This window comes from Protobothrops mucrosquamatus, unplaced genomic scaffold (assembly GCF_001527695.2).
Source record: "Protobothrops mucrosquamatus isolate PMUCROS unplaced genomic scaffold, P.Mucros_1.0 scaffold_13, whole genome shotgun sequence".
In the NCBI taxonomy this organism is placed as follows: Eukaryota; Metazoa; Chordata; class Lepidosauria; order Squamata; family Viperidae; genus Protobothrops; species Protobothrops mucrosquamatus.
In genome coordinates this window covers 488,995-513,908 of record NW_015386089.1, presented here as the reverse complement: position 1 = coordinate 513,908, position 24,914 = coordinate 488,995, and the positions used below count along the sequence as shown (strand labels likewise).

Below are 24,914 nucleotides of genomic sequence, written 5' to 3'. Positions count from 1 at the left end.
GTAGGCTCACCAGAACCAGCTGGCAGAAGATTATCCAATATGTTGTGTTTCCCCTTATTTCCAACACTCTTTTCTGAAGCAGCCCCCAGTGTCTGAAATTGGCCTCGTCTGTATTTTAAAAAAGAGGTTTAAGCAGAATACACAAGAAATACAGGAATAGAGAAAGAAGTCGATAGTAACTTCCATCAGCTCCAGTTAATATGGCCAATGGTCGGAAATGATGGGTGTTGGAGTCCTCATTATCTGATAATATATGATAACAGGCCTCCTGTATCATCCTCAGTTTTCTCCAATAGGGTGAGAGGGAGGAATAAAAGTGATAAGGTCACCCTGCCCATCTAAACCATTAAATAATTGTGCTCCTTTTCAATTTCAGCTACTTACAGGTAGACATATAATCACAATTGGGAATGGAAGGTCCATTACTGAGGTGGCCATTGAGAAGGCCGTGCCTGATTTTATAGTCTTTTTTCCATAGCTGTTAAATGAATTGCACAGTTGTTAAGTGAATCTGGTTTTTCCCATTGATTTTGGTTGTTGGAAACCAGCTGGGAAGGTCACAAGTTTCATGAACCTGGGACATGCAACAGTTGTAAATATATGCTAATTACCAAGTGCTTTATAAAAGTAAACACAAGGACAGGTGTCAAGGATGAAACTTTGGCAGCTATATGCCTCTGCCTTTCAACTTGCCTTTAGATTAAGGGGGGGAGGTATTACTTTCAAGTGGGTAAGGAGAGCGGAAGACTGTGGGAGCCTGAAGCCTTGTCAAGGACACCAGAACAGGTGTGGATTTGAAGCAGACGGTTCCCATAACAAAGTGAACTTCTTGGTACACAAGATGTTGGGGGTTTGACTGGGAAAATTATTGTTTAAGTCTAGGAATTGGTGTTGGAACCTCAGAGTTAGTTTTACTTCGACATAACCATGCAGTGTATTCAATAAACAGTAAACTTTTCGGAAACGGAATGAAACGAGTTTTATTTGGATTCTTGACGTGGATGTTGACAACAGGCCATAAGTCACTTTTTTTCCAGTCCTGTCACAACTTTGAATAATCGCTAAATAAATGGTTACAAGTTTAGGACTACTCCTATTTCAATCCTATGAATGGTACAAAAGCCTTGCTGTTTCCTTTTGTTTCACCTCTTCAATAAAATAAAAGATGGGGGGGGGGCGATAGAGAGTGCATAGCATAAGGTGCCCTCTCTTCCTTTTAGCTAGTATGATAAAAGTTATACAACCACACATCTCTGGCAAAAATGATGTTTTTTCCTACACAATCTAACACAAAAAGGCTGCAGGGGCAAACAGGGCAATAGAATTGCACCTCAAAAGTGTCTTGTACATTTTATTTATTGGAATTATATCCTACCTTTCAATCAGGAAATTGAGGAGGCATGTGCAACACTCTTGTTCTCCCTCACAACAAGGTGGGGCAGAGAGTGACAACACCCTTGATTTTTAAAACATAAATATGACACAAACATTGTCAAGGGAAATGACTAAACAGGGCCCATAAATCTCTTGCTCGCCTGTGCCTAAATAGGAGCTGTTCTTTTGGTTGCACCTCTCCTTCCATAACCAGGCTCTTGTGTTTCCAAAAACATGTGCAGCAGACAAAAATCCAACAGAAACAACAGAATGCAAGTGATATAACAGCATGGCTGTTGGGTTTCTGCTTAACATGCTCCTTAAAAATCTAACAGCCCTGCCAGAAAGATTAATCTGATAGCAGTACCAATAACTGTGCACAATACCTACATCTTTGTGTGGCCAACAAGCAGTATTTATCAAATTCCAGCGTGCGGCAAAAGGTACAATGCCAGGACTCCTGAGAACTAGATTCCAGGCTTGTTGCCAGTAATATGATCATGCTGGATTGGCTCGCTACGAGGTAAGCACCGTACGCAGAAGGAGCAAGTTGAGCTACGGCAAAAAATGGGCAGCGATATAGATATATAGCCTTCCACTGCAAGGCACCGGGCAGAGCCATCTGCTCAGGGTACAATTATGCCAGGGATTGGATGGTGCAGCCAAATTCAACTAGTTTCTCAATAGCTTTAAGGAGAAGGCTGGCAAGAATCCCTCCATTATGCCTCTCTCCCCAAAGAAAACATAGCTAGAATTCTCAACTCTGATGTTTACACCCTTTGTCAGGTCCGGAATCTGTTGGAAATACTCTGCCTTATAGCTCAATTTTTTTTCTCACCCTGGAAGGCCTCATGCATGTAGTTCTTGCCCCAGCGCTGCAGGTAGGATATTGATACCTAGTACTAAAAGTAGGTACACATGGGCAAAGCAATAACTCCCCCTGGAAAGCAACACCCGTCTTGTTCCATACAGTAAGAAGACCAAGTAGCTAAATCTCTTTCGCTCAATCTCCACAGAGAAGAGAAATAACAGAATGCTTGGCAGCCAGGATAGATATCTTAAGAGGTTTATTCTCAACATACAAGCAAACGTTAAAGTGATCATTCCTCTTCTTCAGGAGGCAGCACAATCTTGCTAGGGTCATAGTAATAAGAGGAAATGACGGGCAGTCCTTGCTCAGTTCGCCGCTTAACTCTTCGTTCAGCTTCCTGGCGAGCCCAAAGATGCTGCCTACAGGGGAAAAAAGAAAGAAGTTCTGTGAATCAGTGAATTATGAATCAGTGAATTATGAAGAAGTATCATCACCCAGAAGCAGTTATGCAGATGTTGCATTCAAGTGGGCCTTTGATCCTGCTCCAGGGAAAAGGGCCACAAGAACTGCTAGGTGTTACCGGTAATTTGCCTTGGTGAGCAGAGAAACAGGATGTATATTGGGTAATACGCATGGAATAAGCTAGAACATTTCTAAAAAATAAATAAATTAGACACTGCATTACAGAAATGTTCTTTATTTCATACTGATGCAAATGTGCCTATTACATCATTTGTTCAAGCTGTGTGCTTTAACTGGAATCAGTGTTTTTGTTGCTATAGATAAGACAGGAAGAAATGACAGAATTGGTGTTTCTTTTGGAAGAAGGAAAAATGGAATAGTGGACAAGTTACCTTCGAAATTCCCAAAAAGAATGGAATTGGCAAGCCACGGGCAAAAATCCATTCCTCAAAGTGGAGACTTTTTATGACTCCGAGGACTTGAAGAAATTTGATTCAACTAAAACTGCCCGAGACGTAGAATTTAGCTTGACTAGAGACTGAAACCAAGTGTGCTCGTGTCTTCGGATCAAAAAGATATAAAGACTCTTAAAAGGAACAGAAAGGCCACGTAGCACTCATACTGACCCATCCAAGTCCCACCAGTTACCAAGGACTGTTTTTTTCAGTGCTCTCTCTTACACAGCAGGCTCTAGCAGTGCTTTTAAGCAACACTCCCAGCTGTTTTGTCCGTAGCATCTTTGACATGCCTTCGGCAGACGAAGTTAAGAGTATGAGCCCAATCAAAGCCACAGCATTAATTACACTGTGCCGAGATGAAGCGCAAAGCTGCTTGCCTTAATTAGTGCTTCGTCAAGAAGTCATCAACCTGCTGCTTAGCTGGCGGGAGCGAAGACACAATCTCCTTCTTTTTTTCTTTTTTTTACACAGTTCTGTTCCAGTTCACGGGATTTGGGGAAGGGCCACCCACAGAAAGATCAAAATAACAAGTGGAAGGGAGATCTCAGGTTGGATTTTTCCTTAATTCCGTCTGCCCCAGCATTTTCTACTCCACGTTTGGACCATTCCAGATCACTTGGTGCTTGAGTTTCCTACTTGAACTTAATCAGTTCAACCAGAAAGAGCGAGTCTGACATGAGATGCCCAAGTGGCTAATTTGAGCCACACAATTTGTATGTATATATATTACATAAATCTAAAATCTAAAGAGCCAGCCATCTGCTTTCATGAATTAGAAAGCAATAATGGGGCCTGGCCTAGTTTATAAACGCCTGCTGCTCCCTTCTCTCCTTCAAGTGGAAAAGCAGGAACTCAAGCAAATCTAACAGAGGGAAGGAGAGAGGATGCTTTACATTCTTCCGTCTTGGATATCACGCTATTCTAGTACAACAAAGCCAACTCTAAGCCAGGGTGTATCCACTTTTCTTCTCAACACGTTTCATCTCCCCAACCCAATAAAGAACTCTTCTTAAGCATGCAAATACACACATCCTACGCATAATTCACAGTTAATTCAGTCTACGAAGAATTAGCTGGTTTGTCCAACTGGAACATGACTCTAAACCCTGTCATGGGAGAAATTTCTATTTCCACTCGTTGCAGGCTCCCCTTCTTCTCAGGCAACCAGCAAATAGACAATGGGATTCACGTCATAAAGGCAAAGGACCCCTACCTGCTTCTGCTACCTTTCTACCTTCTACCTCTGTCTGTCCCTCCAACTTTAACACATCGTCTTTCTGCAGTAAAATCCTCTTCTGCCCTAGAGCTTCATTTCCTACCCAGCTTTGCTAAATTGCTTTTCTCAGGGGATTCCCCAGCTTGACCTGCTCGGGTTCCCCAGCAAGATGAGCGTAGATACTAAGCAGCTGGCAGAAATCTCTTACTGGTGTAGAACATACTGCTCTACAGGCATTTGAAGAGAAGTTGAACTTAAGTTTTAATTTTTAAGTTGTAGTTGAAAGTGAAAAAGAAGGACCAAGGGGGACATGATAGCAGCGTTCCAATATTTGGGAGGCTGCCATAAAGAAGAGGGGGTCAACCTATTTTCCAAAGCACCAGAGGGCAGGTCAAGAAACCATGGATGGAAACTAATCAAGGAGAGAAGCAGCCTGGAATTAAGGAGAAACTTCCTAACAGTGAGGACAATTAACCAGTGGAACAGCTTGCCTTCAGAAGGTGTGGGCGATTCATCAGTGGAGGTCTTTAAGGAGGGACTGGACAGCCACTTTTCTGGAATGGTATAGGGCAGTGATGGCGAACCTTTTAGAGACTTGAGTGCCCAAACTGCAACCCAAAACCCACTTATGCATCGTCGAGTGCCGGGTGGGTGTGGCCCATTGGCTGGGCGTTGCCAATTGGGTGGGCGTGGCTGCGGTGGTAATGGCAGACTGGGTGGGACTAAAAAGTTCAATCAATCAATTCCAACTTTGCAAGATCTTTTTTTTCCCCGTGAGAAGTTGAAATTGACTGATTGAACCTTTTTTTTTTTTTTGCATATGGTGGCGGAGGCCTCAAGCGAAAAGGTTTTATAAAACCCAGCTGAAGGCCTAGGACTGGGGCGACGGCGCGTGTGCCCACAGAGAAGGTTCTGAATGCCGCCTCTGGCACCCGTGCCATAGGTTCGCCACCACTGGTATAGGGTCTACTGCTTGAGGGGGGGGGGTTGGACTAGAAGACCTCCAAGGTCCCTTCCAACTGTGTTCTTCTGTTCTCTTCCATCTTGTATCTTGCCCCCAACTTGCTCTCAGCAAGCTAAATATGCCCAGTGGCCAATAAAGCTGGAAAACTCTTGTTCCTTTGAGAGCCCTAGTTTAACAGGAAGGATTCGGCTACAGTTGTCATTATGAAAAGGGTGGAGAACATGTTTTGTGGGCAATTTATTTATTTATTTATCTGCCCTTATTAATTAATTACTTAATTAATTCCAAATATTCAAGGTGGCGAACATATCTAATATTTATTTCTCCTCCTATTTTTCTCACCACAATCTTGTGAGATGGGTTGGGCTTGCTTAGAATGACTGGCCCGAAGTTACCCAGTCGGCTTTCGAGTGCTCTGGCATTACACAATGGTGGATCCAGCCACTGGGGCTTGTAAGCCATCCTTTGTAATTCAGAATGTTATGCTCTGTCAACAAAGCAAGATTAAAATAAACCACGGATGTTTTAACCATGGTTTGTTTTAACCTTGATCTGCTGACAAATCATAAGGATGACCAAACGTTTGGTGGCAGGAAGTTAACATGGGGGGGAGGGCATTTAAAAGCAACAATAGATGGGACAATGATGCAAAATAGGCTGAAATGTTCATTTGAAAATCATTTTGGAGAGGGAGCGGTTGCTACTCCATTTTAACTACCTGAAGCTTCTTTAAGGGCTTGCACTACTATTTTTATGCTATGTGCTTTAAAATGACAGATAACTGTATTATTTACGTTAGCAGTCGTGCCTCTGAAATTCAGATAGTCCTTGACTTAGGACCACAAGTGACCCCAAAATTTCTGTTGTTAAGTGAGTTTGCCCCATTTTACAACCATTCTTGCCACAGTTGTTAAGTGCATCACTGCAGTTATTAAGGTAGTAACATGGATGCTACGTGAAGCTGGCTTCCCCCATTGACTTCCCCCATTGTCAGAAGGTCGCAAAAGGTGATCAGGTGACCCCCAGGACACTGCAACCATCGTAAATATGAACCATTCGCTAAGCATCCACATTCTGATCGCGTGACCATGGGGATGCTGCTATGGTCGTAAATGTGAAAAATGGTCACGAGTCACTTTTTTCAGTGCTGTTGTAACGTCAAATGGTCACTAAGTGAATGGTTGTAAGTTGAAGACCCCCTGTGGTTGAAAGGATCTCCATGGAGCTGCAAGGGATTTCGTAAGGGCAATATCTTCAAATATCAAATATTAACCCTTCGAAGGCAGAAACACACGTCACAGGAAGACAGAACTCCACTTTATTAAGGTCGGCTATAATAACAGAATTTTGCAAGTCTGGTGGGGCTTTTTTTCCCCTCCCTCTTACATTCCAGGGAGTCAGGGAGGCCCCAACTGGACTCTCTTCTTAATATTCTCTCCCTTCCCAGGACTTAAGGAAGGCTTCTTCGTTTACATAACAAAGTATTTCTCAATATTTGCTTCAAAGTCATTTCCCACTGCCTCCTGACTCCCTACCCCAAAGGAGGTACAGTATACTTATTTTTTTTTCTAATTAACTCACAAACCACCATGTTGCCAATATTGGCATTTCTACTTTTTTAAAAAAAAAAATAAATAAATTTGAGCATAAAAGACATACAAAGTTCTACAAAGGAATTATTGAGTCTGCCATTTGCACCTCTATAACTGTCTGGTTTGGCACCGCAACCAAACAAGCCAGATACAGACTTCAACGGATAATTAGAACTGCAGAAAAAAACAATTGCTACCAGCCTGCCTTCTATTGAGGACCTGTATACTGCACAAGCCAGTTTATGCCACCTCCTTGACATAAACTGTTTAAACCTCTTCCCTCAAGACGACGATGCTATAGAGCAGGGGTAGTCAACCTTGGCTCTTTTATGACTCGTGGACTTCAATTCCCAGAATTCCTGAGCCAGCTTAGGTGGCTCAGGAATTCTGGGAGTTGAAGTCCACGAGTCATAAAAGAGCCAAGGTTGACTACCCCTGCTATAGAGCATTGCACGCCAAAACAACCAGGCACAAGGACAGTTCCCCCCCATGCCATCACTCTGCTAAACAACTAATTCCCACAACACCGTCAAACTATTTCTTTTCTTTCCTATTACCTATTTACTTATCCTCTTATGGCTATAACTTTGTTGCTTGTATCTTACGATTTCTATTAATTGTTTTATTTAGAATTCTAGTGTGATTTATGTTGATTGCTTATTCAGTATCCTTTGACAATCACTAAGTGTTTGTATCTTATGATTTCTGATGAATGTATCTTACGATGATTATGATCAGGATTTATCACTTGTGGCTTGTATGTACACTGAGAGCTTATGCACCGGAAACAAATTCCTTGTGTGTCCAATCACACTCGGCCAATAAATAATTCTATTCTGTTTAATAAAACAATTGGAAAGCTCAGAGACAGGAAGATCTAAACCAGTGATGGTGAACCTTTTAGAGACCGAGTGCTCAAACTGCAACCCAAAACCCACTTATGTATCGTTGGGTGCCCGGTGGGCGTAGCTGCGGTGGTAACGACAGACTGGGTGGCACTAAAAAGTTCTATCAATCAATTCCAACTTTGCGAGATCTTTTTTTTCCCCTGCAACAAGTTGAAATTGATTGAGTGAACCTTTTTTTTTTTTTTTTGCACACGGCGGTGAGGCCTAAAGCAAAAAGGTTTTATAAAACCCAGCTGAAGGTCTAGGACTGGGGCGATGGCGCGCATCCCCACAGAGAGGGCTCTGTATGCCACCTGTGGCACGTGTGCCATAGATTCGCCACCACGGGTCTAAACCCTCCTCCACTTCTTAAGCATGAGTGTTTAAGGGGTGCCCTGTTTGAAGCCTCTTCTATTTTCTTGCTACTTTGGGGGTGGGTGGGTAAGTTTATGCTTAAACTGTTTTTTTACTGTAATCTTGAATAGTACTAGATCAGTGATGGCAAACCTTTTAGAGACCGAGTGCCCAAACTGCAACCCAAAACCCACTTATGCATCATCGGGTGCCAGGTGGGTGTGGCCCATTGGGTGGGTGTGGCTGCGGTGATAACAGCAGACTGGGTGGGACTAAAAAATTCAATCACTCAATTCCAACTTTGCAAGATCTTTTTTTTTCCCCGCGAGAAGTTGAAATTGACTGATTGATTGAACCTTTTTTTTTTTTTGCACACGGCGGCGGAGGCCTAAAGCGAAAAGGTTTTATAAAACCCAGCTGAAGGCCTAGGACTGGGGTGACGGCACGCGTGCCCACAGAGAGGGCTCTGAGTGCCGCCTCTGGCACCCGTGCCATAGGTTCGCCACCACTGTACTAGATAGTTGGTTTCTACTAATACTTTTCACCCTAAACTGAAACCTCAGAAAAGCAGGACTGAAATGTGAATTTCAGTCAACAACATAATTATAAACCATGTTACTTTTATATCCTTCTTCCTGCCCTCAAAGCAATCAGAACTCTCTCCCTCCAAGCAAAAGCTAGTGCAAACCAGCCTTCCCCAACCTGTTTTCCCCAGATGTGTTTGATTTCAACTCCCATTATACAAAAATCAGGGAAGTTGCGGTCCAACGTGGCTGGAGGCTGCCGGGTTGAGAAAGATGGATAGACAGCCAGACACAACCCAGATCAAATGTGGGGAAAGAATAAACCCTCCACTCCCAGCAGAGGGCAGTGTGGGAAACATTTTGGGTATTATACAGTAGAAGACAGATGCAAAAGAAGGGCATCATTAGAGCACCAGCATTTTGCATTGTGCTGATCAGTGACACCAGAGGCCCCTAACCTTTGGGGCACCAGGGACCGATGCCGTGGAGAAAGGGTTTTCCGTGGACCAGAGGGGGCGTGCTTTTGCATACTGCCCGCATAGCGCAGATGGGCTTTGCTTGTTTGTGCCGCCCGGTTGCTGGCATGCCGTGGACCGGTGCTGGTCCACAGACCGGGGATTGGGGACCCCTGAGTTACACAATATAGGTTAATATGTAACTACCACCCATGCTGCACTGCTTCGGAAGGATACACACTTTCTCAGGACAAATCAGTCTGCTCTACCAGCTGAATTTGCTGGAAAGAGGTGTAAGAGGCCGGGGAGTCCGCTCTTCCAATTACAGGACTTGATGTTCTGCACTCCAGAACAGCAATGCCAAACCCTGGCCTCCAGCAACTTTAATTATTATTCCTCATTCGGCAGTGACAGAAGATCTGCCTCGTCAGCTCATTAAGCCAAATATTAAAGGCTGGGTTGCGGGCTGTTATCTGAGCCCCTCTGGTAGACAAATGGGACTGCAGTAATTCCAGAGATAAAAAAAGGTGCCGGACCAATGAGCAGCTGAATCAGGCGCAGAAAGACATTTCTGTGGCAGGGAAAACACTTCTATGGGAAGAAGGGTGTTAAGAAGGAAGGAAAGTAGAGAGGAGAGCATCATTCATCAGCAACAGCCTTCAAAAGGAAAGGAAAACAGAAGCCAGCCAGGGGGAAGACCCAAAGGGCAGACTAAAAAGATCAGATTACTTACCCCCCTCTTCTCCCCTGCCAATCAGTGCAATATTTGATGCCCCTTACGAGCACTGAAATCTCATATTAAATATGTACCAAGGACTGACGAAGCGTGCTATTATGTCACGCTCAGGAGGCATGCGGAAAGTGCAGAAGTAAAATGAGACACGGCACACACGGAGCAGAGCTCCACCATGGCCCAAGGGTTGGGGGGGTGATAGGCATAAGAAATGCAAGACCAGGGGCCACAGTGGCCCTCTGCCAGCAGCAGAATCCGATCAGACCTCGTGACTCAGTTTGCCATCTGTAGAACAGAAGAGTTTCCCCCCCTCCCTCTATCATAAGCTGTTCTGAGCAAACGTAACTCGGAGGGTCCTGTGATTCCGGGTAATTGTATCAGAAGAGCAGAACTTCTCATTCCAGCATGGGTTTGTCTGTATCTTTTTCTTCCTTGACCTATCCTCTCCAAAAGCTGGCAGCCCAATTCCCTGTGGTCCCCCTCCTCTACCTCCTAAACCAGGCAGCCAGAGATGTTCACTGCAGCAGTGGTGTTCATTACTGGCTCCCCAAGGGCCTCACTAATGAGACCCCCATCAATTAGAGATACGTTACGTCTCACAATCAGATGCCTCCCTGGAATACAGGAAGGAGCCAACTTTCCTCCTCACTGATAACCCAAAGCACTCCAGACAGAGAGAGGTCCTCCAGCCTTTTGACAAGCTTCCTCCCCGTTTATGTGTGTGCCTGGATCAGGGGACAGTTGGGGTAAAGGTCAGACTATAGACCCAGCATTCTTCTCATCATCTGAATCAGACACCTGCATAATTCAGAAGGTTACATGTCAGGGAGGGGGGAGGGGGGGAGACTGAGATCCTGAAGAAGAGACACACAGCAGAGCCGCAGAGCTGTGGCTGCCATAAATAGGCAAAAAATATTTCCTGCTGCCCTTTAGTGTTTTTTTCACAGCAAGCAGCAGTCACAGGAAAGGATTATTCATGTGTAAAAACAAGTGCAAGTTACTGCAGCAAATATTCTAGGCCAGGACTTTTCAACCTTTTCACCCATTAAACCACTTTTAGGATATGGCAACATCCGAGTACCACCAGTCGCTTAGCAAGGTGTCAAAAACTTGTTGATCCCCCCCCAAAAGGAAAAAAATGATAAAGTACAGGTAGTCCTCGACTTACAACAGTTCGCTTAGTGACTGTTCGAAGTTACAATGGCACTGAAAAAAGTGGGCCCCCCCCAAGCACAGCCGAGCAAGGCACCTGCCTGCCCGCCCGCCCGGCCTCGCTCTTCCTCCTGTCCTAGGTTTTCATTGTTGTGAGCATTTATGTTGAGGATTGGCAGCAGGGGCGGGGTGAGGGGGAGTTTGGTTTTTATTTCCCCCGTCTGCTGGGTGGTTGCAGCAGGTTTTGGTCACTTCACATGACCCTGGGACACTGTGACCGTCATAAATATGAATCAGTTGCCAAGCATCTGAATGTAAATCACAAGACCCTGGAGATGCCACAACATTCCAACCGATCGGTGCTTCTTCTGGGCTCAGCAGAAGCACCAGGATCAGCGCCGAGCTCCAGCTGGATCCTGGCGCTGATCCTGGTGTTTCCGCTGAGCCCTGACAGCCCTGCAGCTCCAGCCATCTCTCGCTCAGGCTTGTGCGGTGCTGCCACCAGTTCAGTTCATTCCCCTCCCCCACTACCACTTTTCTAGGATGGTCGCGTACCACCTGCCAGGTGCCAATGTACCACAGGTGGTACCCGTACCACTGGTTGAAAAGCCCTGATCTAGGCTACCTATTACATTTCCAAGCAACCCTGGCTCTGAATTGTTTCCCTATCGCAGTGAGGGCGAACCTTTTAGAGACCCAGTGCCCAAACTGCAACCCAAAACCCACTTATTTATCACCAGGTGCCGGGTGGGCGTGGCTGCTGTGGTCATGGCAGACTGGGTAAGCAGGCCCAGGGTGGTGGGGGCCAGTCCCTCGCTATCTCCGGGGCACGGCACACGTGCCCACAGAGAGGGCTCTGAGTGCCGCCTCTGGCACGCGTGCCATAGGTTCGCCACCACTGCCCTATCGGGTTCCTAGCCTTCTCTGGTGCAGGAAAGATAGAGTAGCATTTTCGCTCAGAAGCACAAATGCGTTTGGCTCACCACCCAACTTTCCTTTGCAAAACAGTTAAAACTCATTTGGGCCTGGGGACCCTCGGTCTGCTCAAAAGCTCATTTGTCTTTCCTTTTGTTGTATCACTTCACAATTAGAACAGAACACCTAGCACTCTGCACCACTGAGCCACAATTTGATGAACTCACATGCAATTTGCTCAGCATTACCCAGCATTCGTAAAAAACCTGTCGCCTAGGCTTGGTGAATCTACTAGCTTCCTGCCATTCCTTATTATTGCTTTTGGAGTTCTGACTTCAAGCAGATGAATACGACTCTCCGTGGTTAGTAGTGATGGCAGAGCACTGTATGATGGTTCACAGAAAAGGAGAATAAAGGCAATTCCTTTGGAACTGACTAACCCCTCCTTCAGCTGCTTTTTTTTAAAAAAAACTTGGTTTAATAAGCACATCTCTTAATCCCCAGCTAGGAGACGTTATTTGGATGGTGATGGTGATGAGAGGAAGTATGTATGTACATATGTATGACGAAGATATAAGGCATAAATTACAGGAAACAACTGGGTATGAAATAGAGTTTGCTTCTCTTAATGATTTGCTTTAGTGATTAAAAAGGTGCACAAAGAAGGCAGGCAGTGATTTGAAACAGGAATGGCCAGGAATTAACCACAAGGATAAGAGCACAGAGAAATAGATGGCAGTAGGAAAAAAAGAGGGAAGGCAAAAAAACTGGAACAGTCCAGGAAAGAACAGCAGAAGAGAAAAACAAACCTATGAAAGCAAAGCCAAAGCCAGAACAATGAAAAATGTAGAAAAAGGCACAAATATGCTTGCTGCAGAGAGGCAGCAAGAAAAGATGAAAAGGTGGAATGGGGATGATGGTGGAAAAAGAAGAGAGAAAGAGTCTCCATCAATCGGAGAAGATGAAAGCTTAAGAAGAATCAACCCTGAAGCCTTTGCTGCTGGCTTAACATTGTATGTCTGCAGTCAGAAAAATAGCTCAGCACAGGTCACAGCCGTGTGAATAAGACTGCACACCTAGTACCAATGGTTTTTTTTTATCTGTTTTTAAAGCAAACCCAAATGCACTTCTCTGATATACAGTATATTTAGCTGGAATTTTGCGTCAAGATGGCAGATAGAGCATGTTCAGATGGGATCAATACTGCAAATTCTTCAAAGCATACCTGTGCTTAGGCTGGGCCGGGAGAATCACGGATAGTGTACTTGCATTACATTTGGAAGTACTAAAGCTGAAGAAGATTGATTTGTAAAGCTGGTGTTGTGCATATGTGCCTTTTAGCTGAAGCTAAGGAGTAATCAAATGCACCCTGTGATCTGATATTATGTTTTGTTTAACTGAGACCTATTGCCTGCCAGAACCCACATAACACGCCAGACCAAAATGAAGCACAACTCTTATGTTGACTTAATCAGCACCAATTTCCTCATTACAAAAGGAAGACGCTTTCCCCCAAAACAGCCATACCTGGAAGCACCTTTGAATATTGCCTGCAGCATGGCAAGCTGCGACCCTAACCCCTCTGAAGTCTCTGCTAATCTGCATCTCCCTTCTTTCAAGCTGAACCTAAACCCCGAACAAGATGTGGAAGCAAAAGAGCCGAGGAAGAGAGAATTGAGTAAGTGGGCTTTGTACTGCTCCCAAAGGAACACGCGCTACGAAGATGGGAGAAACAGCCACCAAGGCTCCCGAATTCCTTCCTCAGTGCAAAAGGTGGGAGCAAAGCTTGTTAATGAAGTTCCTCTTCAGGCTCTATCGCATGGGAACAGGAACTATGCAAGCTGCTTCTGATCAGAAGGTTCTGCGTGCGTCAGCAGCGAAGCTGGGCTATAGCCGGCCCCTCCCTGCCAGCCAAAACAACACACTTCCCAGTTCTGGGTGCTGGTCTATCTATATCCCATAGGCTATATATACATACGCACACCTAGCACCAGCTGGTGCACCCCCAAAATAACTCCTGTGAGCGCCAGTGAATTGCCACAACCTCCCTTTCTAAATAGGTTATCTTGCCTGAAAACAAATTTTTTCATCCAGCTAGGCAGGACACAAGACCGGAAAAGGCACTGAAAAGATCCCGATGTGGGAAGGAAGAACTGACATATGCTTGGGAGGGATGCTTTTACACAGAGCACCACAATGGGTTTCCGAGACTGGAGGGGCGAGGCTGGTCATCAATGCTGAACCCCAAAGTTATACCCTAAGCCGAAGTACATCTTCTAGTTCCTGCCTGTACATATTTCCAAATTTACTGCTTTGAGACACAAACAAGATGAGTCCATTAATCATGCTCATTCTCTGGCATCCTGAGAAATACAGCTTCCTTTACAACAGTCAGAGGCATTTTATCAGCCTTCGTGGGTTGTAGAAAAATAATTTGTGGTTGTGTGTGCAGTGTTTGGTAAAGGATGGACAGTTCTTTAAGTCAGGGCTTTTCAACCTTTTCACCCATTGTACCACTTTTAGGATATGGCAATATCCGAGTACCACCAGTCGCCTAGCAGGCCTATCGTCAGTTTACACTCTGTTGATGAAAGCCCAGATGCGCTGGGCAGGCCACGTTGTAAGGATGCCAGACCATCGCATCCCTAAACAGCAATTCTATGGTGAGCTGTCTCAAGGAAAGCGATCGCACGGGGGACAAAAGAAGTGATACAAAGACACGCTGAAAGCATCTCTCAAGTCCCTGGATATCGACACCATCTCTTGGGAATTTTTGGTGCATGATCGACCGACATGGCGTACCCTGGTTTACCAGGGTTGCCAGACATATGAACACAGAAGGACAATCTTGGCACAAGAGAAGCGAGCACTCCGTAAAGCCAGAGCTGCAAATGCTGAAGCAATAGTGTCCACATTTCTCTGTTCAGTATGTGGCAGAACATTCCGTGCTAACATCAGACTCATCAGCCATCTACGGACACACCGCTGATGGCCCATAATCCATAAGATGTCAAGGTCTTCATCGAAATCGATGGACGAACAACAACCACTTTTAGGATATGGCAATATCCGAGTACCACCAGTCGCCTAGCAAGGTGTCAAAAACTTGATGAAAAAAAAAAAAAAAGGAAAGAAGTGATGAAGTACAGGTAGTCCTCAACTTACAACAGTTCGCTTAGTGACTGATCGAAGTTACAATGGCACTGAAAAAAGTGCCCCCCAAGCCACAGCCGAGCAAGACACCTGCCTGTCCACCCGGCGGCTCTCTTCCTCATGTCCGTGCTTCCACTGAGCCCTGACAGCCACGAAGAAGCGCTGATCCTGGCGCTTCCGCTGAGCCCTGACAGCCCTGCAGTTCCAGCCGTCTCTCGCTCAGGCTTGTGCGGTGCTGCCACCGGTTCAGCTCATTCCCTTCCCCTGCTACCACTTTTCTAGGATGGTCGCGTACCACCTGCCAGGTGCCAATGTACCACAGGTGGTACCTGTACCACTGGTTGAAAAGCCTTGCTTTAAGTTATGTGTATGTGTGTGTGTGTAGTTGGTTGCTTTCTGCCTTCCACAAGTCTACCTTTCAACCCCACTTTCTATGTCAATGTACGTGTGGAAGATGTGTGGATTTCAGCTCCCAGAATTCTCCAGCCAGCCATGCTGGGAATTCTGGAAGTTGAAGTTCACACATCTTCAAATGGTCAAGGTTGAGGAATACCATTCTACGGCTTTCCTTTCTTAAGAGTTGAACAAGAGGCAGAAGAATAGTAAAAATTACAGGTTTCTAAGCATCTTATAAGAGGGCCAGGGTCTTCTAGATGCGATTTTATTTAGACGGGTAAGGAGAGCTGGGGGAGACATAACTCTTGTAATGTTTTAATCATGTTAAAGCAAATTGAATGGAAGGCTGCGTACTTTCTCTTTCTATTGCCAAAGATAGATATGACAGCCATTCCAATTTCACATTTAACCAGTTTCCCACTCAGTCATCTTGTCTGAGAAATAATGCAGGATAGCATTAAGACTAGAAAATATTGACTTCACACATCATGCCAAGATCACAATACCATATACGGTCTAACTACAGTTTAGCTGGGCAGGAACAACTTGCGTCAAAGAGAGCAACACTCAATCCTGCAGCTTACTTTTCATTCACTTAAGCTGCGGTTGAGAGATCAGAAGCCACCATGGATTTCTTGTCCTTTCAGCCTTTCTCAGAAGACTGAAAAACATATTAGGCTGCGCATAATTACACGTAACTCAATTACATCCCTCTCGACTTGTCTTTTCACTAAATGAAAAAAACACCAAAGATTGAAATTCTTTCTGCAAAGGGAAATACTTTAGCTCCAAAGTATTATGTGAATTATCTCTTGTCAGATGCTGAATCCTATTTGATCCACAAGCAGGATAAAAAAAATGATGGCTATTTGATTAAATATACAAGAAGAGTTGCTTCCTAGAGACAGGGTGCAATCTTCGTCCGATGCTTCTATACCCCTTTCCCATTGATTCCTCTAGGTCAGGGCTTTTCAACCTTTTCACCCATTGTACCACTTTTAGGATAAGGCAATATTTGAGTACCACCAGTCGCCTAGCAAGGTGTCAAAAACTTCCTCCTGTCCAAGGTTTCCATTGTTGTGAGCATTTCTGTTGAAGATTGGCAGCAGGGGTTGGGTGGGGGGGTGTTTGGTTTTTATTCCCCCCGTCTGCTGGGTGGTTGCAGCAGTTTTTGGTCACTTCACATGACCCTGGAACACTGTGACCGTCATAAATATGAATCAGTTGCCAAGCATCTGAATGTAAATCACAAGACCCTGGAGATGCTGCAACATTCCAGCTGATCAGCGCTTCTTCTGGGCTCAGCAGAAGCGCCAGGATTAGCGCCGAGTTCCAGCTGGAGCCTGGCACTGATCCTGGCACTTTCACTGAGCCCTGACAGTCCCAAAGAAGCGCCGATCAGATGGAAAGCGGCACTGATCCTGGCGCTTCCGCTGAGCCCTGACAGCCCTGCAGCTCAGCCATCTCTCGCTCAGGTTTGTGCGGTGCTGCCACCGGTTCAGCTCATTCCCCTCCCCCGCTACCACTTTTCTAGGATGGTCACATACCACCTGCCAGGTGCCAATGTACCACAGATGGTACCTGTACCACTGGTTGAAAAGCCCTGCTCTAGGCCAGACAAGGACAAATTGCCAGGCCCTTGAGCAAGTTAGCTCAGATTGGGAGGACAGCATTGATATTTCAAAGCAGGGTCTTTCCAGAACTTACTAGGGAGTAAACCTAGCCTTGAACCTATTTGCATTCAATAGATGCTTTCTACCTCTCGGTTCCAATGGAATTAGGCTTTCTGTCTTCTATCGCACTGGATACAGTTTTTTCATGATGCCTTATTCTCCTCTGTTATATGGGTTTCCATAGCAAGATAATCCTACTATTTAACACTCTTATATTTCCTCCTTATCAGACTGGTTTCTATAAAAATTCTTTACAATCCATCTATAACATTCAGATGTGCCAGTTTATCTCAGACACCAAGAGCAATCCCTACTCCTCGGCACAGAGGGCTAATTCTAAGGTCACATGAATCTGTTTACCTCTACATAAAAATGGACAAGGACAGAATTGCTGCCAGGGACTCTGTTTCTCTTTTAGTACTTTCAGAACATGCAGCTATTTAACAGGGATGCCTCTCTTTTCTATAGTCCATGCTCCAGGTTATAATGGTCTCTTTTAGACTTCTGGATCTTGGAAAAAGGTAGTGGTGGAAGTAAATTAAAAATACAAACCTACAACATCCTTCCTTAATTTGCTGCTTTTCAGATGCATTGGGAATAGAAGTCCCAGAATTTCCAGTCATGATTGTAATCAATAGGCAAAAGAGCCAGGCAGTTGGTCTGATTGATGAAAAGGTTTTATCTTACTTGAATTGTTAATCTTCATGATGCAAATGAAGTACTGTTCACCTTAATCTATCCAATTTCTAGTCTTTGTGTGAGTAATCCTAGATTTTCTAATTTAATTGTAAGTACTGTTCATCAGAGTCTAGTCTTTGTGTGAGTAATCCTAGATTTTCTGATTTAATTGTAAATGACAAAGAGGAAGGAAGGAAGGAAGGAAGGAAGGAAGGAAGGAAGGAAGGAAGGAAGGAAGGAGGGAGGGATGGATCTTGGTTCTTGCAATCGGTGTATTTCAAAAAAGTAAAAAGTAGAAAAAGCAATATAATCTGTCTCATTTTATTTCTGTTTGGTCCAAACTATATCATTCATACCATTTTCTCTTATGATTTGTTGTTAACAGACATTCTTGTTTGTTTTTAGTACTTTCCATCTGCCAAGACACATTGTTCCTTTTCTTTTTCTGCTCAAAGTCTCTGGAGGAAAGAAAGGAATGCCTTCAAACTGGATTTTCCAAATTCTGTTCAAAATGTAGCTTTCCATGGTTCCAAACTTTTGCCATCCCCAAACCAAAACTAATAAGGGAAGTATCCCAATTCCTAATGGGTGGTTTATTTTGGCTTCCCTTATCCAAGAACAGTCACCATTGTGTGGCATGGAACAGAAACAAATAAAAAGTTCCCTGTTTTCATTCTGCTGAGGGTAGAAATGGAAACTGTACTGGGGAAGTTAACTGAGACATTGCTTGAATATTCATTGGTTAAACCAGGGTAGAGCAACTTCCAAAGTAGGAGGGCAGGATGGCAGTGGGTGAGGCAATGATAGTGCCTGCCAAATCAAGACAATGAGAAACAATCTCATTCATTTTAGGCAACTGTAAAAAAAAAAGGGGGGGGGGTAGGAACAGCCTAGAAGGATTTGAGGTGGGCCACATAAAGCTCTGGGACCTCATGTTGCTAATGCCTTGATTAAGCCTTTGCAAATGTACAAGGTACCGTGATCAAGAAAGGTCATTATGTCCCAGTTGCCCTCCAAGCTTATGGTAGCCACTGTCTTTTTCAGTAACTGTGAAAATTGGCACCAAATTAAGGCCCTGCCTGTGAAAGGTACAATTCCATGCCACAATATTTCACAGGGATGGGCTCACCTGGAGCCATGTCAGGGGTGGAACAACAGCAAAGTTATAGGCAGAGTGCTGAACACAGAATCCTCTTTGGCATTGGATGCATATATCAAATGCAGCAGTCTTAGTTTCAAATCAAAGTATGATGTCTGCTTCTTGTGGAGTGGGAGGGAATCTGCTTTGATAGCTTTCTGTCCATCAAATCCACTGATATCCCTAAGGGGACTCAGACCTACCACAAGTTGCAGATTCAAGACCTTTGATTTTTTCTCTCTCTGTAATTACCTCCATCTCTGCTAAATCTTTCTCTCTGATCTCCTCCACACAAGTTCCCTATCTTGCCATAAAAACACACAAAAGGCAGTGAAAACTTCCAAACATGATGAAAATCAATCTCTCTCTCTTCTCTCTCCCTCTTTCTCTGCATGTATCTTTGTGTGTGTGTGCGCGCGTGTGTGCACGCACGCGCACATATGTGTGTTTGTGAGGTGGGAGAAAATTTTTTTCACAGTTCTTACATATCTGGAAGGTATCAAGCTGGGTTAGGGTTAGGCTGCTAGAGTCTGTTACTATTCTTATATATACACACATTCAAACTCATGCAAATGTTGCTTTGGAAAAATAGTGATTAAAAAAAGCAGATAACAACCTTCATACAGTATAGATATTCACACACTTATCTAAGATGGTAGAGGACAGGAAGGCCTGGAGGAACGTTGTCCATGGGGTTGCGATGGGTCAGACACGACTGCGCAACTAACAACAACAACACTTATCTATTCAACATTTCTCATAAAGAGTTAGAAAACCCCTAACATAGAGGGACATAACATTTTCTGGATCATGGAGTGTACTTTTGAATGCTGTGCTGGAATATATTCAAGAATTAATGGAAGGGACCAGGCAAAAGGTAAACACAATTTCAATTCATTTACAAGTACATTTAGATACACACGTACCTAAAATAGAACTCATATTATTCCTCTAGGTAATAATTTTCCACTTTCTCATATTGAAAATTAGGACTAGAATTTTGAAAGTTTCGGGGGGGGGGCACATGCAATTCTCAGGGTTCAAGCTGTGCACTTCTCTACTAACCTACTGAAATTGTACATCTGTGTGTGCATGTTTAATATTTTGCTGGTGTGCCAAGCTTATGAAAAGAATCTACACTGTGAAGCTAGATGGTAGAGTACTTTCATATATTCACTAGTTCAGGGCTTTTCAACCAGTGGTACGGGTACCACCTGCGGTACATTGGCACCTGGCAGGTGGTACGCGACCATCCTAGAAAAGTGGTAGTGGGGGAGAGGAATGAACTGAACCGGTAGCAGCACCGCACAAACCTGAGCAAGAGATGGCTGGAGCTGCAGGGCTGTCAGGGCTCAGCGGACGCGCCAGGATCAGCACCAGGATCCATCTGGAGCTCGGCGCTGATCTTGTTGCTTCTGCTGAGCCCAGAAGAAATGCCGGTCAGCTGGAATGTTGCGGCATCTTCAGGGTCTTGTGATTTACATTCAGATGCTTGGCAACTGATTCATATTTATGACGGTCACAGTGTCCCAGGGTCATGTGAAGTGACCAAAACCTGCTGCAACCACCCAGCAGACGGGGGGAATAAAAACCAAACACTCCCCCACCCCACCCCCACTGCCAATCCTCAACAGAAACGCTCACAACAATGAAAACCTCGGACAGGAGGAAGAGCGTGGCTGGGCGGGCAGGCAGGTGCCTTGCTCGGCTGTGCTTGGGGGGGGGCACTTTTTTCAGTGCCATTGTAACTTCAAACAGTCACTAAGCAAACTGTTGTAAATCGAGGACTACCTGTACTTTATCACTTTTTTCCTTTTGGGGGGGGGAATCATCAAGTTTTTGACACCTTGCTAGGTGACTGGTGGTACTCGGTTGTTGCCATATCCTAAAAGTGGTACAATGGGTGAAAAGGTTGAAAAGCCCTGCACTAGTTAATACACCTCTCAGAATACTGAGTTTACACCTATAAGAGAAGAAGGTCAGCATTTATACTTTAGCTCACTAGTACAGCTAAAATGTACATTTGGTAAATTGTAGCATACTGTAGGTTTAAAAGCACCTGTGATGACCCTTTCCTTTTATACAGGTGACATAAGATAAAACAGAACTATTTCCTAGTCCCTGGAATGCTGGTACCCTGTCATCTCACGTTCTGGGATATCTTTAGGTGATCCTTAAAGAGGATTCTCACAAGGTTATTTTTATCCCGTTCCTCTTTGTAATGGCCCTGCTTTTTTTAAAGATAGTGTGTTACTAGGAAAGAAAATATAGGGCAAATATGGGACTAAAAATCTAGTGACCTTTGCCAGCATGGAGGCAGGGATACATCACTTAATAGGGAAGCCAGAAGGAGCAAGAAATAAATGGAATGATGGAAAACGTGGAAGTGAAGACCTACTGGTTTCGGGGTTTGAAAACATCAAGACAAAACACACAAAAGCCCTACAAGGCAATGCACAAATGAAAATAGAGTTTAGCTTGTGAATCTTACTTATGATCAGGCAGATAATACAGGTATGCAGTGCCCAGTACAAGGCAAACAGATACTCCAAAGAAGAAGGCAGCACGCATATTCAGCACATCAACAGCAGGATCTTCATTGAAGCCATGAAAGTCTGGATTCTGAAATGTAAAAAACACAAAATGCAGTTAGTTTACAGCTGCACAAAGTGTATTCAACATATGCCCTTTGATATTTTCCCTTAAAGTTCACTTTCATGTATACCCTAAACCTCCCCATCAAAAGAAAAATAGCACCGCTAATCCAACACTAATAATGAAAATGGCATCTTCTTTTATTTTAGGGCTAGCAGCCATTCTAATGACAAAGCCATGGAGGTTTCTATCCTTAAGTAAGGTTCTATCTGCATCAACAAAAGTTGAGGGTCATCTTCTCCCATTTATAAAAATAGGAATTTCAAAAAGAGAACAGTCTTAAAAATTCGAAATCCACATGTGAAGCAATGGGAGACACGGAAAATAATGTCAGTTATCACCTGTCTTCAAAATCTTTCTCTCACCTGCTTACTTCAACAAAGATTCAACTAAGGAGGTATGTGTGTGATGTTTATGTGTGCTATTTCACACCAATAACTTTGCAAACTGATTCCATTAAACATTTGCTAAGGCACAAAAATGAAATGTTTTTTTGGGGGAAAAAACCAGTTCTAAACTAGAAGGGTATGGATCTGACCTCCGGGCTCAGCAGAGACCTCAGTTCCATTACGCATCACTTTTTTCCTAATATAGTATTCAACACACTTGAAGCCACTTTGCTAAGACTAGAAGCCAGATGGGGAAAAGGGGAACAAAACGAATGCTGCCAAAAATCTTACCCCAGCTGTGCAAAAAGGAAAAGGTGAAAATTACTAAAATATACACTAGTGGAGACCAACTGTTAGTAGGGAGGGAGAGTCAAGTATGAACTTCAAGCATTTTCTGGACTAGACAGGTGCATTTGTGTGCACCTAGATTCTCTTTTTATAAAAATGTCCCAGGAAAAAGGACATCGGTGCACATGATGTTTATGATACAATTGCTTCCAAACTTCTTGTCCTCCTTGTCTTCCTAGAATTGTGTACAGCCGTTCTAAGTCTCAGACTCTGCTGGTGTCCAACCTGCCCTTTTCTTCATAAAAGAACCTCTTCCACCCTGGCATCATGAACTTGAACAGAAGCACAGAGGATGCTTTTGGAGATGCCTTATGTCCCCCCAGCTGTTGCTTCAGCAACAAAAGAAAAAGAGCTTATATCTTTGCCCAGAGGCAGGCTGGTCACTAAAGAAACACACACACACACACACACACACACATATACACATACTGAATGAAGCAACACAATGCCCTATTCAAAAAGGTGAGGATAGCCAATGATGCAAGCTACCACGGTTTGTCAACTGTGGAAATCAGCAGCCACTTCTGGGGTTTCATTTTTATTTTATTTTTTAAAAAAGGCAGATGCAAAGGCTTAAAGAAACACACCCACAGAGCAACCCACAGGTACGAGGAAGCCAACTGCAGGGACACTGTGGAAAGAAATGCTCTGAGAAATGTTTTTTCCTTGAAATTGCAGGTGCTAAAGCAAAAGAGGTCCAGCTCAAACTAGGTAGAAAATAACAATAACATTTCTAGTGACTAGCACAATTTGAATTGTAAGCTGGAACAAAGGGGGAAGGGAATCATACTCAACTGTTTGAAAGTCTATGGTACTGACCCGAAGGGCTATAGTTTGAAAAACAGTAAAAGATTATATAGCATGCAGCTTAGATTATTAAAATGTAAGCAAGATTTTAGAGCCAAAGCAATGCTATTAGTATTTCAAATTTTGCTTCAGTCATCCAAATATCCTTTCTCGGTGCAGTACTGTAACATGAGGCAATAAATAAAATATATGCATTCATTTATAGAAATTTTCATATATATTATTGCTGTGACTGTAGCACAGCAATATAATCTACTCACTGCAAGAACAAATGGGCTAGTCAGAGCTACATGACTGAGAGGAGATTTAAAGCAAGAAAGCATGAGACGAGGGCTTTGAACTAGAAGCAAGCCTATTTCTCTGATAGTAAATTGAAAGATGGTATATACCTCCTAGCATTCAACCTTGCAGAAACCAGGACACCTTTGAGGTGGGCAGTCCACTCATTTCTCAAACACAGGAGCAGGAGCCTGTACTTCTGAGTTTATCACTGCCTGTTTACGCATTGACATTTGGGGTTTTATTTTCTCTTATTGCCATCACACAGCACCAAAAGGGGAAATAAAAGGAATTTCAGAAGGCTAATAAAAAAAACCTGTAGAGCTGCAATCTCATTCAGCTGTTGCTTGGATACCCCCTTTTGCCCAGTTCTAAGCGCCCGGGGTTGTGAAGGACAAATCTAAGAGTTTGGGTGCTGGGAGGGGCAGAACAGCAGCCTTCAAAATGAGTAAAATTCTCTTGCAGCAGCCCTGCCTGCCTTCACTTGGGACACACTCTTGTTTTCTCTGCTTCCTTGGAACCACAGGGAAGCCAATGGGCATGCACAAAAGCCAAGGTTCATGGGAATGCTGAACTAACCCTCAAGAATTCTGTCCGGGCATGGTGGGGATGAGATAACTAGCTGGTTAGAGAGCCAGTCCTGATTATGGAGTTAGGCTGTGCCACCACCCATACTCTCCACCTCCACTGCTATGCCACACACAGCAGGGATTCCTTATTCCTTCGCCTACTTAACTGGTTGAGGCTGAGTCACAGCAAGCCTCCCTTTGAATAGACTTTTCCCTCCTCCCTTTTTCCTAGCTGAGCTGGGACAATTCAATTTGGGGAGGGGAGGGGAAGGGAAGGGAAGGGAGAGAAACCTGACATGGCAATTTTATAAAAACTGCTTAGAACGGCTTGTTCCTGACCACTTACGGTAGTCAAAGTGCAGTCCCTAACCCTGAAACCTCTGCCCAACCCCTATTTTCATTACGATAAATAGAAAGAAGGGCACTATAATCTTATGATACAAAAGTGCTTAGGATTGCTTTCTGCTCATTATGCCCCACATCCAAAGTAATATATAAAGTTCTGTAATATTTTTTTAGTTTCCTTTTTCGGATATGACCCCGGCGCTTTGCGTCAAAACACGTTGCCACCCTGACAGAAAGAAATAATACAAAGGCAATGTTTTCTTTTGGGAAGACACAATTGCAAGTTTTTTTTTCCCCAAAATGCTTCACATATACATTTTTAGCTGAACCATAAACCTTATGGTTTTCTTCTCCTACCCTCAAATATGGCAACATACATGGCAAGGCCAAAGCCAACAGGAATTATTTCATTCTTTAAGAGCTTAAACAAATACGGCATACTCCATTTAATCCTCCAGGGAAAGACTGAAGGCAAACGAGGTCCAGGCAGAAGAAGAACATCGTGGCTTCAAAATCTAAGGGATTGGTTTGGACAAAACTCAGCAGCACTTTTTCGTGCGGCTACTGATAAAAACATGATCGCCAAC

The 24,914-nt window shown here is 44.0% G+C and overlaps 1 protein-coding gene across 1 annotated transcript in view; it reads right to left on the bottom strand.

The window, feature by feature from the left end:
- Window positions 1-2,424: 2,424 nt before the first annotated feature.
- Window positions 2,425-24,914, bottom strand: part of NDUFB11 (NADH:ubiquinone oxidoreductase subunit B11) — a 61,886-nt gene continuing 39,396 nt past the window's right edge. The window contains exons 2-3 of the mRNA XM_015825171.1: window positions 21,427-21,557; window positions 2,425-2,604 (exon numbers count right to left, since the gene is read on the bottom strand). Coding sequence (XP_015680657.1) covers window positions 2,475-2,604; window positions 21,427-21,557 — 261 coding nt within the window. The 3' untranslated portion in view covers window positions 2,425-2,474. The remainder of the gene's footprint in view (window positions 2,605-21,426; window positions 21,558-24,914) is intronic.